This window comes from Megalops cyprinoides, chromosome 18 (assembly GCF_013368585.1).
Source record: "Megalops cyprinoides isolate fMegCyp1 chromosome 18, fMegCyp1.pri, whole genome shotgun sequence".
Taxonomy (NCBI): Eukaryota; Metazoa; Chordata; class Actinopteri; order Elopiformes; family Megalopidae; genus Megalops; species Megalops cyprinoides.
Window position 1 is genome coordinate 10,809,872 of NC_050600.1, and position 15,005 is coordinate 10,824,876.

Consider the following 15,005-nt stretch of genomic DNA (forward strand, 5'->3'; position numbering starts at 1 on the left):
ACATGACTAATGATGCCATTCTCAAGGATGTTGACACGCAAGGCATCGTTTTCCAAAAAGGCCCTCTACATGTCTTACAATAACTAAGTGACAGCTGTGAGATCAGACAGGGAAAAGGAATCTGCAAGCAGTTTGATAGCTGTATTTGCCCCCCCCTTTGCTTGATTATGTATATACCAGAAATATACTGTATTTGTACATAAAAAGATGTATAGATTAAAATGTCTGAAGTGTGGGTTAGGCGCGATGAGCTAATGCCAGGTTACTGATGGTAGATGTCATGCACTCTCATTTAAAGCCTTATTTTCAATCCACACTGCACTACATAGTCATGGACTGAACATGGGTGGAATATCAAAGCTAATGTATGTGCCATCTTAATTTTCTTCTCTTTGTAGAAATTTAAAACATGAAATAAAAAGTATTAATTGTTCTTACTGCATTAATACTAACTAGCATGTTTTTCTAAGTCTGACTAGCCAGTTATTTTAAAATTAGTGAGGTTAGCTAGTCAGACAGATGTTAGAAAAAGCAGCTTTCGGCACAGGTAGGTGGCTAGCTAGTTAACCAATGAAATTGTTACTTCCGAGTCTGACTTCAATGTGTCAAGACTGACATTGTTTGGATACCTATAGCAAAATGGCTATGAAGTGCCCTGAGCCATATAGCTAGCCAGCTGTTTTGAAAATAAGCATCATTTACCAAACAAAATGTTTTATTGTTGTTGTTTTTAACCTCTAAACATTTTTTTGCACCAACAGATACAGTGAAGAACCACTCTTATCAACAACTCTGGATGGCAAATGACACATTATATCATAAAAATTATCACTAGATAAACAGACGTGCCTAGAAGTGGCACCCATTTCTGGTAAGGAAATGCTCATTTATTAACTACAGAGTTTTAAAAATAATATTCTGCCCACCCTACCCACTTGCCTCCAGTGTGTGTGAAAGTCTTAATGCAATTTAGTCACATCTCAGATAAGAATGCATTGCAGGTGAAACATTTAGCATTTCCTGATTATGCTTCTACATACTGTTAAGAAAGAGCATTGGAACAGCATAACAAAGCTGAAGAATTAAACACCAGTGACAGAGGTTGAACTTTCCTGTTTTGTTAACTTTTAAAAACACATTAAGACCACACAAACCTTTAAACATTATTTTTCATTTTCTACTGCATTATTTTTAATGATCTTAAATAGAAAATTTTATGACACGGACAGTATGCAGTATTGTATATGTAGTATTACATGTTCAATAAAAAAATACCATTGGGTTGAAACATGCTGTGCTGTTGAATGATGCTTCCCAGAGCATTGAATTGAACATACAGCTAAAATCGCGACTCATTCTTTCAGAAACTGTCAATGTTCATCAATACATCCTTTGAGTGTGACCTCCTCTGATTTAGAGAGAGAGATCCCTGACAGGGAGACGGGCACGGCACTCAAAATGAACGCAACGGAAAATTCAGTGCTCCATAAATTAAACTGACAGATAAATGCATGCAAATGTGTTTACGGACATCTGCTGATCTCAGCACTTCCTGTTTAAATTTAAAGACATGTTTTATTTATTGCCCTGCCATCACCGGCTCAGTGATTTGGAGGGGGGGGGGGGGGGGGGGACAGCAGTGAAAACATCTGTCTTTCTGTAGCACTTCTCCATGTTAAAGCTGTCTGACTGGGACCAGTAACACTCTGAATTCCAATTTGAATACAGTGGTGTAAATAAAACATTCACACAGGGGTTAGGATGAGATCAAGATCTCCAATAATTTCAAATTACCACAAAGATTTCCCTGTTAGCCAACTGGATCTACTGGATCTACTTCAGAGGGCATCGTTTCTAATTCCATGTTAAACATTTAAGGATAATTTGTGCATAGCATTATTATTGTGATGGTATTTATTAAATTGTGGCCTTTTTTATTGTAAGATTAAAAAAAGAAAAAAAAATCCTAGCAGAGAATACAGTTGTTTGTTATCCTCACACAGCAATATCCTCTGCACAAGGTTTGAGTTTCAGCATAGCTTATCTGCATGACGCACAGCTGTCCTGAGACCCGCTCTTATTGCACTCAGCTAAATGCTGCTGCCATCTCTTGCGGAAACAAGTAAAGCTGTCAGCATTTGCATTGGCAGCAGCGTACCAGTGAATCAAATGCAAAACAGCAAAAAAAACATTCATTGTTTTCACATCAGCTCACTTGCCCATCCACCACCAACACTAACACATCACCTTTATTGTGTTCACTGACTTGTCACGGTATAAAGTGTAAATTGTATGAAGGGGGCTGTGTGAAAAAGGTAGCGTTCCTTATTTGCCACACAGGCTAAGATAATGAAAAATGCAAACATAGTACAAAAAAAAAAAAGGAGGCTACAGGCTTGTGCTGAAGCCATGTGTTGTGTTATGTAAGGCCTGTGACAATGATGGATGTTCCTTGGCAGAAACAAGAGGTGCAGGGCTACCTACCTGAAAGAACCCTCTGCTGGCCAAACAGAGCATTCTCAGGGTCTAACTTTTTCCCCCTCGCCAAATCATCCTTCACACCAGTCGGTCACTCACGGTGTACAGCAGAGTGCCATTCACAAGTTGTACGTGTGTGACTCAGCTGTGACACACAACGCACAATAAAACAGTCACATGCTATGCCTCAGTACACATTGGTACAATCTCTATGACCTGCATGTGTAAAATACTTTGTGATGTGCTGCGTTTGCAGTCTGTCACCGATAGGCGCTGTTAGCATGCACTGCCTACTTCTCATGTTTAGTAGTTTTTAGACGTATTGTGATAAAAGGCTGTCACTCAGCAAGTATATTTTTATAGTATGAAGTGTTGGTCACACAGTGAATGTCCTGGGTTGGGATATTAATGGTTTCTTTCTGCAGCATCATTTGAAAAGCTGCATGGAGCTGCAAAATACTAAAAGGTATTTTTACCAGCGGACAGACAGTCCATCTCACCTTACATTTCTGAACTGATTTAATGTTAACACTTCACTGTTTAGAGGAAAAACATTCCTTCTGCAAGTGAACTTGAGCTCACTTGCTGAAAGAACTTTTTTCCCTTTTTCAGTGGACAGTAAAAATAGCAAAATTGTGTGCTGAGTAATACCGAACAAATGAAAAGCACTTATTTCAGCAGTAGTTCTGTTGCCTACATCATTAACTGTCTACATGGCTGAAAAGCAATTCTCTTCCCTTTATCCATAACCATTCAAACAATTTCTGCAGTTAATTAAATTTAGATCAACATACTTTAGCTAGTAAACTACAGTAGCCTGCAGTATAAGCAGTTATTCAAAGTCAAAATATAGTGAACCAAATGTCCTTATTTTGGCATAGAGGTATCAGAAAAACAAGCAAACAATTGCTGCAAAATGCATTTCATGTTTTAGCAAATATAGTGAGTTGCTCCCACCTGGTATCCGTGTATTGCTACATGCTATTGCTAATGTCTTATCAGCAGATACAAGATGGCAGATATGGCTTTACAACTTTAATATCAAATCAGAATTACTGGCAAAATTTGCCATTGTTCATATCAATGTTGGAGTTCAAAATGTAATAAGCAGAGTTCTGAAAATAAAGAGACCTACGGGGTATGGAAATGGCTCTCAAAATATTAAGCTATGTAAAAGATTGTGATGAGTGGGGCAATAAGCAGGATCAGCGGTATATGACCATGAACAAGCAGGATATATGTTCCACCAAATGGTTGTATTTACACGCAACTCTAATATCTATATTTATGTCAGTCAAGTTAGAAGGCTGATTAGCTGCTTTTGATGCCATGCATTACACATTTCAATGTGAAAAAGTGTGTGCGTGCGTGCGTGTGTGTGTTTGTGTGTAAAAACCTACCATACTGTTTATGTTAGGATAAACCTTAACTGCAGTTTTCATGCAGTGATGAAGTTCCTGCATCATATACCACGGAAAGATAATTGTGTCCTTAGCAAAATGCATGAAGCTGCCCACTTAAGAATAACGTAAGTTATTGAAAGGCAATAACACTGACACAATTGAAAGCCCTGTTTAACTGGCCTGGCTTTCAAAATCTGGAAGAGGACATCTTATTTCAGGCAGAATATAATGTTAGACTGTTATGGAAGAGGAAATACATTGCCTGAACAGTCAAATGCAATTCTGTAACAGTTTCGAGTTGTTTTCTCAGAACTGAAGTGGTCATATCAAAAGATGGGGCGAAAAAAAAGCTGCATTTCCCTTCAACTTGTTTATTGATGTACTGAACATGAAAAAATACAAAGTATCCAAACACAAAGAAAAGAACATGTACATCCTTTTAAATACTCAAAAGATATATTCTATCCCAACAGCTGTGAACTGAGTCATACTGTACAACTTCAAATAAATATTCAACCTTACATTTACAATTCTGAGATACAGAGTGGAGTGGAGCCTCATTTTTATGCCATGCCATCAATGCTTTCAGGACTGTCCAGGTTTGAACTCTTGTCCCTCCCTTCATCCCCCCCGTCTTTTTTTTTTTTTGCAAACTCTCTCACAGAATTTGCGTCTGAGACTGTGTACCATTGCTTTAAGCAACATGTTGATGGAGAGCATTGAGGCAAGCCTGGAAAATGTGCTTCCCCACAGCAGCACATGTATCACAGCTTGTCTAAATACTGAAATTGTAACTTCTACAAGTTTAAAGTAAAAATAAAGAAAAGAGCAGTTGCAAAGATAAATATATAATGCATAGCACACTGCTTGTTATTAGGGGAAGCATGAGTATTAATTTGTTTATACAAAGCAGGACGTAAGTACAGTAATCAGTGCATCTAGGCAACCCAGCCTTCATTTGTTCAATAATAAGATAAGCAAGATGTTATTCAGGAATTATTTCAAACCCATTTTGATTTACGGTCATGAAACTGCTTCATTATTTCCCCATTGTGAATAAAGCAATACACACCTTTTACATTTTTAAGACAGGTTATATGCATTACGTTTCGTATGAAAAATGTAAGCAAATTGTTCAGAACTGTGGTTTATATCCATTCTTTACCACATAAGTATATATTTGTATAATATTTATATAAAACAAAACAAAACCAAAAAGTCTATAGTTTCTTCAATAGCAGAAGCAAGACTATCTACAGACCAAACAATCAACAAATCCAATACACTGTAATGCCAGTCCATGGGACAACAAATCAAGTATTAACTTAATGTAAACAACTTTCAGAATAAAACAAAAGAAAATAAGGCATTATATATAGATATCTCCAAAATGATATTATACATACTCTTAAAAAAATCACTTTGCAATTAAATCCAAAAAGCCAAAATAAAAGCATATACTCAACATAAAAAAACAAGGACTTATTTACATAGCTCTAAGCTCAAGAGTAATCCTTCCAATACATCATTCACCCTACATTGTTTTCTTAATCTTTTTTTCAGCTGCTGCTTTGGTAAGCTTGTTCTCTTTTCTTTTATACAAAGCAGGTAAGACCCTTTTTTATTTGTTTAATATAAGGACAAAACAAGGTAATATAGCAAGTACATCACAAAACACCATGAGCTCCATCTGAAGGGAATCCATAAGGAAGAACTGATTTATTTCCCCCCTTTTACCTTTGTTTTTTTCCGCTTTATAATTTGCATGCATGTTTGCAGAATTAACCTTTGTATATACTTGTATTTCAAAAATCATAGCTGAATGTGAGCTGCTTGCCACATAATAACCAGGGTGATTGGACAACCCATTGATGATTATACAAATGAAACCAACACTGCCATTGATTCTATCTTAAGGTAATACAAAGATCTCAAAAGGTATCTTCTACATCATAAATCTCTCCAGAAATTTCAACCACTGCAAACTTCCTGGTAAAGTTCAAAAGCTCACAAGGTGTCATATGAAGATATTTTCCAAAGTATCCAAGTCAAAATATTTGTTCCAGGTCCTGTAAAAAGTTTCTCCAAATTTTTTTCTTTTATAAAAATAGATGCTTTTTTAAACCCACATCAAAGAGGTTCTTAGCTCTTTGGCAAGGTACTGCTTTAAGAAAAGTTATTTTTTTCCCCAGTAATTGTACAATAAGCAACATTATGCAGCCAACCAAGAACCCAACTCATAATACAACAAACACGAAAAATAGTTATACAAAAATAACCAAAATGTAAACAAGTTTCAATACAAAATAAATACTGTGGTAATCACTTAAGCAAATGCACCCAAGGCAAATCAAGACACTGAGATAAATACAAAGTAAATCACCACACAAAGCCGTACAAGACTTACTCTTTTCAAAGCAGATAAGCAACCAAACGACAACATAAGAAAACCTTATCTGTAACATTTTAAAAGGTCCTCCTCTAAAGATGGCGTTAGAATGCAACATTGCAGGTTAAAAGAAAACAAACAAACCAAAAACCCTGCAGTATTTTCCTCTATTTAAACATAAAATATATTAAGAAGTTTTTTCAAAGACTAGCAATAAGAAAAAAAAAGTCACATTGTTGGACGCTAAATATTAATTCTTGTTTCCCTTCATAACACTGATTTACAAAGACTGCTTTACTAATGTATAAAGTTTACGTGTTTTTTTAGTAGAATTCTGTATAAACAATCTGAAGAGACATTAGGCTTTGTGCGTTTTGTTGGTTTTGAATGAGACTTGCAAAACTCTGTCCCCAAGGCGATATCCATTCAGGCTAGCGATAGCCACGGCTGCCTCGTCATAGTTTGTCATGGTGACAAATCCGAACCCTTTGCACTTGTTTGTGTTGAAGTCGCGGATGACCTTGACGTTGGTGACGGCGCCGAACGGGCCGAACATCTGCCACAGGATGCTCTCGTCGGCGTCCGGGGCCAGGTTGTACACGAAGATGCACCAGCCGGTCCCCGCGTGCCCGGGGATGTTGATGCCGGCCAAACTGGTGACGCCGTCAATGGCCATAGGAGAAAACCTGCTAAAATACACAACAGCCTGGGTTTAGGGAAATTCCTGACAATCCATGCACACAAATACACGTTAGATACACACACATTTACATACACCATTTTACTCACAATTGCGCAATGTGAAATATAACTTCTAAGGTAACCTGATTTGGGAGAAAATATGGATATGGATATCATGGAAAAACTGATGGTTGGTAGGAAATGGGTTAATTTGTATATTTTTTAACAACAACAAAGCAAGAGGGACTAATTTCTCCACTCTAGTGCAGCCAGCTTACACACAGAATGCAACACAATATATGGATGTTAAGGAAAAACATGTAGTTCATTTTCAGATCTCAGCTACACTGTCCAGCAGTTAGTAACTACAAAGTCCAAATCAGTAAGCTAAGGATGTAAATGGCATTCTCTTGCATTATTTTTCTGCAAGCCCAAACTAGATAAAAATACTCCTTTAAATATTAGCAATAAGCCATTCGATTCTAATTCTGTGCAGTTGGTCCCCTTAATTTCTGCTTCGTGCAACACTTCATTGCACAGCTGAAAGTAATAACAATGAGCCTCAGGGGGGAGATCACACACTGTCATCACATTTTGCATGCAAGGACTGTACACGCAGGTGTAGTGTTGCTCAGGTTTATTTTCCATTTGGCTTTCTTATTTAACACATACATTGACAGAGATAAGCTGGAATAGCAGAACAAATTGACAAAGGTCAAGATTTCTGAATAATTCATCTGCATTCACATTATATATGGATAAACGGTAATAACCGAGCACTACACAGAAACCTGCATGCGGAAAGGTGCACAAATAAGAATATTTTTGCTCCACTATAAATTTTTCTGCAAATATTATTTGCAAGTGTCAAATGATATTACTATTTTGCATTTACCTACATAAATATGTGCCACTGGTGCCATTTAATGGTGGCATTTACTGTACTGGCTAACACAGCAGAGAAATGGGTTCTAAATATTGTGGCTAGATATTTTTACTTCAATAGCAAACATTAACACTCAAGACAAAAACAGACCACAAACACTGTAACAATATTTAAAGCAGATACGATACCAATATGTATTTTTAATCATAATTAAGGACAGTGTGATGGGATGTCATTTTGTGCTGTTGATCACCAACTCAAGAAATAATTAAAATATGAGTTCCAGTCAAGAGACTATTTATGGAACGGTCATCGGCGCAATGCAGAAATAAAATATCACAAAAGCATCACTGTGTACATGGAAACAAATTTACAACCAAATATAGCATGTTGTCAAAACACAGATGCTGCCTAAGCTATTTTATTACTGTGACTGTACAGACATCACTGTATGTGGTCACATATAGTACTTGCTATAGTATGCAGTATTTAAAATTACAGTGCATTTGCTTAGTTACATTAATGAAATGGACATTATTGCAATTCTACATGTCGTAAGTGTTGCCACTGCAAATTTCCTGGATATGCCTGATATTATTTTTCATAAAGTCATGTATGCTGAAAGTATACATCATTCATCATGTATTAGCTTCACCAGCACTACATTTCTTTGGAAATACACCTCATCTAGGGAGAAAATCTCTGTGCCTCCATGGCTTGGACTGTAGGTAACAATTTGACCTACAACTTGACCTACTGGGTGCCTATGTTCCACGAGTGTGCACAGTTAGTAACGTATATGTTGCGTGTGCACTACAGCATGCGCCCGGTCATGGCACTTTCCTTAAGCAGCATGGATCAAGGTCTTTGACAATGGAGGCACTCCAGTGTACAGTGCTCCCTCAGATGAACCCCCCATCCCACCTCTACCCCCTAAATTCCATGAAATGGATTTGGAATTCATGCCGAAACTGCTTCACACAGACAAAAAATGCACTGCTGAGTCTCACAAATCCTCACATTTGCAATATAAATGAATAATTACCTCTTTACTCCATAAGCCATGTTTAGGAGATTATCCAACCTAAAAATGACATGAAAATGGATTCAATTCAGTAGCTGCTGAAGACACATTAACGTCACACATTTAGATGCAATCTGAAAAGCCTAATGTTGCACTCAAAATTAAGTTTAAAAACTACTGGACTTTCAGAAGGAATTCCTCACATTTCTCACTTAACCGGCTTTAAGATTACACGATTTTATTACATTTCACCAGCAGCAAATATTAAAAGCTGCCAAGAAAATAAAACCCTTTCAATTAATGTAATGAAATGCATGGAATTTGCTTTGATCAAATTCTGCAAAAATAGCCATGAGAAATTTAAACCTAGTTTAATAATTCAATACTTTGTATATTGGACCCAGTTCATAATACACAAGGGACACAAACACTTCTTAGCAGTTTTTAAAAGCCAAAATCACATTGATCTAAGTTTTGTATACCACAATGCATTGTAATATATGCACCCCACCCCTTTCTCCCAAGTTCCATAAGTTTCATGATTATGATTTTCTAGGAAAGAATTCTGGTACAAGCCTGAGGAGGCCCAAGGCACAGCTAAAAGGCTATGCACATCAAGGGATGCTTCAACAGCATGTGAGCGACCTGATCTACCAATCACTGGCCAAACGCTCTGCTCCCCGAACCCATGACTAGCTGTTATCCTTAAACTTTCAAGAATCATTTCATTTTCTGCAGGAAAATAAACGTGAGAAACCCAAAACACCCCAACCCAAAACACTGCAAGTTGACAGTCTTAACAAAACATAATTAGAAAGAAATTATTCCACCAGTACCATAGGTGTTATTTTTCACACTAGGCCCTGACTCAGATTTAAAATTCCATTAATTCTATTCTACCGTTTTGTGCTACAGGAGGAACACAACAAAAGTTCCGTGAACCACACTTAGTCTTGTCTCTTCCTTAGCGTACGGAGGAAGGCTTATAACATAATGGACAGAAACCAATAGTGCGTGTATTGTTTTTTTTTTTTTTTTCCCTCAAACCAAGACCAAGTATTTTTGGTGTGCCCCTTTTACCTGAAACGCTGTGCCTGCTGTGCGAGGGGTCCTGGGTACCTTCGATTGGGAGACTGGTATAGCTGTGACAGCAGGGCCTGGCTCGTCTTCTGACTGGGGTTGTTGGCAAACTTCACTGTGATAGGCTCTGTTGCTCCTGGAGGCTTCTGGCCATTAAGACCCTTGATGGCTTCTTCTGCTTCAATTCTTCGGTCAAATCGGATGAACCCGACTCCCCTAGAGACGCCTGGGAGAGAAATTTTCTATTAATCTCGGCCCTTCGCAAAGCTTATCTTGTTAACGCACAATGGCAGTATTCATGAATTCCTGTCCAACAGCCGGTCACATCACTTTCGCTCACACAATCGCATGTGTTGTATACAGTTGGGGCTCAATAAAAAGCTAACGCTTGCTCAGGGAAGACTACATGCACATTCACTATGCCCTACAGGGCATCTTTTCAAAGAATGGATACAACTGGTGCCCTTCAAAGCAGACCTCAGTCAGTGCATCTGCACTATTCAGTGAAGTCAGGGGAAGCTTCCCGTTTTCAAAAAAGAACCACAAGCAAGAGGTTGTTTCCACAGAGCCGGTCTTCAAGGACTCAACCAGATGGGTTCACAGATGCTACACACCGCAACCCTGAGAAAACCTTAAATTCAGAGGGAGTCCAACTTTGAGTCAGCACCCTGTGAGGAAACGCTCTCCAGGCATGAATGTCTTCTGTAAAAAACCTGAAAAATTGCCTTAGTAGCAATTACCAGTCAGAGCCTTGTCCATAATCCTTCCCTGGGAGAATGTTGTACATTTCTGCACCAGTTTTGGGAAAGGGAAAAGGTGGGGGGTGGACTGTAAGAGAGATTCTGTTTATTAGTATTTTATAAGGAGCTGAGGGATTCCATTTCCACATGGCAGCTTGGAAATGGAGATTATAAAAGCTGTAAATGTAGTGTATTACGTGCCGTGAAACAGGCATTAAACCTGCACCTTCAGGGCGGGGATGTGGGGGGAGAGGGTGTATTACCGAGTCTGCCCCTTTTCCACTCGGCAATCTATTCGTCTGTGCATATGTATGAGCAGCTCCAGTGGAAAATTGCATTTTCAGACCCACGTATCGGCCACCTCTGATACATCCCACAGACGCGCCCGCCACATTTCTGAGACTAAATATTTTGCCTGGCAGCCAACTTTTGCAGACCACAAGAGCAGGCGCTGGTCCCACCTACTCACCGGTCACCTGGTCCACCAGAATGCGAGAGGTAATGATGCGTCCATACTGAGAAAAGAGCTGCTCCAGTTCTTTCTGAGTCATGGTTTTTGGCAGTCCACTGACGTACAAATTTGCATCTCTAATGGAAGCGGAGCTCGGACGAGCATAGGAAACCTGGAGAAAGAGCAATTAAAGCAAGAAAGGTTAACTTCCATGCCTGCACTGGGCATAGATAAATGTCATTTGTTACCCTGCTGGGAAAGAGCAAAGAAATGTTTTGCATTAGAAAGACCACACTAAAAGACATTAAAAACAAGTCTCAGATTTCAAAGGTCCTATTTGTTATCTCCGATGAGTACATTCAAATTAAAAGCTGCGAATCCCATGACAGTCTCCCTTGCGCCTGCCCTCAAAAAAGCAAGCTAATTTGGACATGAGGATGTACTAATAATTACAATTAAATACTGCTGCCAAAATGATGCCGCAGTATATTCATGAGCTGCTTGAGTTCTCTGTTGACTTCAAGAATGGCACTGAAACATAAGCCCAAGATGAAAAAAAAGCTGGATAGAGAAGAGGGAAAAGTGACACTCAGCATGTGCAGTGATGAAAATAGCTAACTATTTAGGTTACTAGCTCACAGGCTCTTTTCCCCCCGTAACCTTTCCATGCTTGATTGGAGTATAATATCAATTTTTTAATCTGCAGGGAAACTCGGCAGGTTGGATATCCAAAAAGCTGTCATCACGGTTATTTCATCCGGCGAGTATTTACGGTACACATTCACACCTAAGAGCTGGGAGGACGGGGTCCGTGTAAAGGCTATGACACCAAACAGCTCAGATCCACAAGGTTGCTTAAAGAATGGTTATATATGCATGTATAAAATATAATAATGTAGCCATGTTCATTAAGATTAATCCAACCAATGCTTTTTAAGCATTTTCTTCACTGAGAAGTTAATTGTAATAGAAGTAAGTTTTTTTCCCATATACAGATTTGAAACCTGTCAACCAACCCATGAAAGTTTAAAATTCCCAGCAGTCAGACAGGTGGTTAACCAGGAGATAGTCGCTGGATTTATCACGAAAATTTGTACAAGTTGTTAGTGCAATTAAAGTTAGCTCAAGAAATGATTACTGGCATTTTTACATGTTTTTAAAGACATCATAATGATTCTGATCTGACTTTCAAAACACTGCCCTTTTCCCCTGCAGGCTTGTCTTTCTACATCAAATGGATTTAGTATTTGATGGACCAGCATTACAAAATCAACTTCAGCTGCACCTCACATTACACATCCTCTAAACCACCAAGTACAAAAGTAATGTAAAATGTAGTTCAAATAATAAAAGGATTGACTGAAGAAGACTGACGAACTTCAAAGCTAATGACTGCTGACCGCCAAATAATCCCATAAGACTGAGAAATCTAAGCGCTCTGTGACAACTCCATTGTAAAAGTTGTTGTACTAAATACCATTCACTTGACTGAACAGGAATGTCTTAATTTCATAACATTTCTTGATCAGTAAGGTAGCACGCGGGAACAAAAGATGCTCAGACAGCTTCCCCTCCCGCTGAATAGCAATGGTGGGGCTGCAGTTGCACAAGCAGCCTGACAATCCATTTGAATTCTGATTTCAATGGAATTACACCGGCAACTGCATCAGAAGGCAAGCAGTGGCTGGCTTCAGTGCAGTTCACATATGCAGCATACGGCAGCACGCTGCTTCCAAGCCCTTCCCATAAGTTCGCTCCCTGTTGATACACTCATGCATCTCCATTTGTCAAGAGAGACACATGAAGTAACAAGTGTACAAAATCCCAGGGGATCTCCATCCATCACAGAGAGTCCCCAAAATACTCCCCACCCCACACAGTAAATTAAAGCCACGAGTGGAACCTATACCGAGCTGAAGCTGAATAAAAAGACTTCTGTAAGCAGGGGGGCAGCCTGTGAGAGAAACGGCAGGGTAGGGGGAATGTTGCTGCTCAGTTTCAGGAGCTCAGGAGGCCAGGATACTGATCCTCCTCTTCCTGCTGTCACGAGGCTCCAGGTCTCCGACAGAGCCTTATATTATCGGGAAGATGCAGTGCAGAGGCATTTAATTACGGTGTCAGCACTGCTAAATGGTTCTCCGCCATGGCCTTCTCAAGAATCTCACCCGATGGATAGTATCAATAAAATTCACTTGCTTTAATTAAATCTCCAAATAGGTTCCCTTTTGGTGCTCCCAGATCAATAGACGCCAACCCCCCCCCAACCCACCCCCTCCCCCTCACATCTCAGTTCTACAGGGAAGACAGCCAAGGTGAAAGATTTTTTTCCCCATCTCACCTTCACACTTCATTTGATGCTAATACTTGCAAAGTGTATTCCAGCAGCTCGCAGAGGTTATTTACGCTTCTGACAGTGCAGCTAGGGAATATCTCGCTAGTGTGATGTAAAATTGCCCCTTTGTTCTAGTTTTTTTTTCTAAGCTTTGCATGAAAAGCCCCGTTTTTGCATTTAGTACATGAAAGCCAAGCCTCCTATCCCCAATACCAATTTAAAAGGGACAACTTTGGAAAACAACCACAATAAGCTTAAAATCAATTAAGAATTTCTGAGTAAAACAAGTTGCATAAATCAAGCTATTTCTGCATTGCATTTATGAAGTGAGAGATTAAAAAGCCAACGTTTTTCTTTTACCTAGAAAATCACAATCAAAACATAACGAAACTGTCAGAATCTAACATACGTTGTGTGACCGAGATTTAAAATAGGCTGGGTGTTTTTATCTTCAGCAAACACAGCATATTGACATATTGACACAGCAAGATGACATGGCAGAAGACAGCCATGCACTCTGCCTCTACTCCAGCAGCATGCTTGACGTGAGTTCGGAAAAAGCGCACCCCAGACCACAGCACCTCCAAACGATACTGATTGGGTCAGAGGATTAAAGCATCTTTTCTGAGTAGAGTAAAATGAGTACAAACCACCACAGTGTAGGCCTACCAGGTGTAGGACACTACAGCCCCCCTTCACAACACAGAGTTCAGTCTGCAATAAATGGAAGATACGGAAAACCCTCATGCAAGATAAACGCAAGTGCAATCTGAATGCTATGAAGACAGCACCTGTTAGAAGACGGACTGCTGCACAGCATATGCTGGGATGTAAAGTAAGAACAAGAACATTTACCAACAAATATACAAATGTAAAACACATACATGTTTAAGACTTGTTGCAAATATCATCTGATTATGTGGAAAAAAAACAACATGCTCTGTACAGCTGGTGTTGTGGTAAGAGAACAGTAAAAAATCTGCGACAAAAGGTACTTAACATAGTTAAATACAAATTACAGCAGGAGCTGGCGTGGATTGGAGAAAGCCCATTCTTCTTAAAGAGGAGTGAGGGGTATATATTTTCTGGCTAGTTCGCGGGAGTCGTAGGCAACATAGCATACCTATCATTAAGTGCTTACCTTAATGGTTTTGGTCTGAAGTCTCAGGCCATTTAATGTATTGATGGCTTTTTCTGCATCTTTCGGATCCACGTAGTTCACAAATCCATACCCTAGGCTCTGGCCTGCAAACACAACAATTTAGAGTACCAGTTTAAATTTTATTCGGTGTCATTATCTGCCCCAAACCTTCAAAAGCCCACATACTGGGGGCCATAGCTTGCAGAAATAAAACAAAAATGTACACAAAAATCCACAGCTAAAAAAGCACCACTATTCCCAAGCATTGTGAGACCAGTCATTGGGCCAGTATTCAATGCCTCCAGAAGAAAAGGTGCTATGATCATGTGCATGCACAAAAGAAATATGAATAAAACAGCTAGTCTCTCAACAGACCAGTTTAACTGACAAAACGTGAAGT

At 39.1% G+C, this 15,005-nt stretch overlaps 1 protein-coding gene across 5 annotated transcripts in view; it reads right to left on the reverse strand.

Annotated features, from left to right (window-relative positions):
• Window positions 1-6,518: 6,518 nt before the first annotated feature.
• The window catches only part of LOC118793080 (ELAV-like protein 2), a 42,842-nt gene continuing 34,355 nt past the window's right edge, over window positions 6,519-15,005 (reverse strand). For 3 of the 5 annotated variants that reach the window (XM_036551061.1, XM_036551059.1, XM_036551057.1), the window contains 5 exons: window positions 14,606-14,709; window positions 11,151-11,304; window positions 9,942-10,167; window positions 8,883-8,921; window positions 6,519-6,959 (listed from right to left, as the gene is read on the reverse strand). In XM_036551061.1, the coding sequence (XP_036406954.1) occupies window positions 6,629-6,959; window positions 8,883-8,921; window positions 9,942-10,167; window positions 11,151-11,304; window positions 14,606-14,709 (854 nt within the window). In that variant the 3' untranslated portion in view covers window positions 6,519-6,628. The remainder of the gene's footprint in view (window positions 6,960-8,882; window positions 8,922-9,941; window positions 10,168-11,150; window positions 11,305-14,605; window positions 14,710-15,005) is intronic. The other 2 variants (XM_036551060.1, XM_036551058.1) reach the window with 1 other exon arrangement.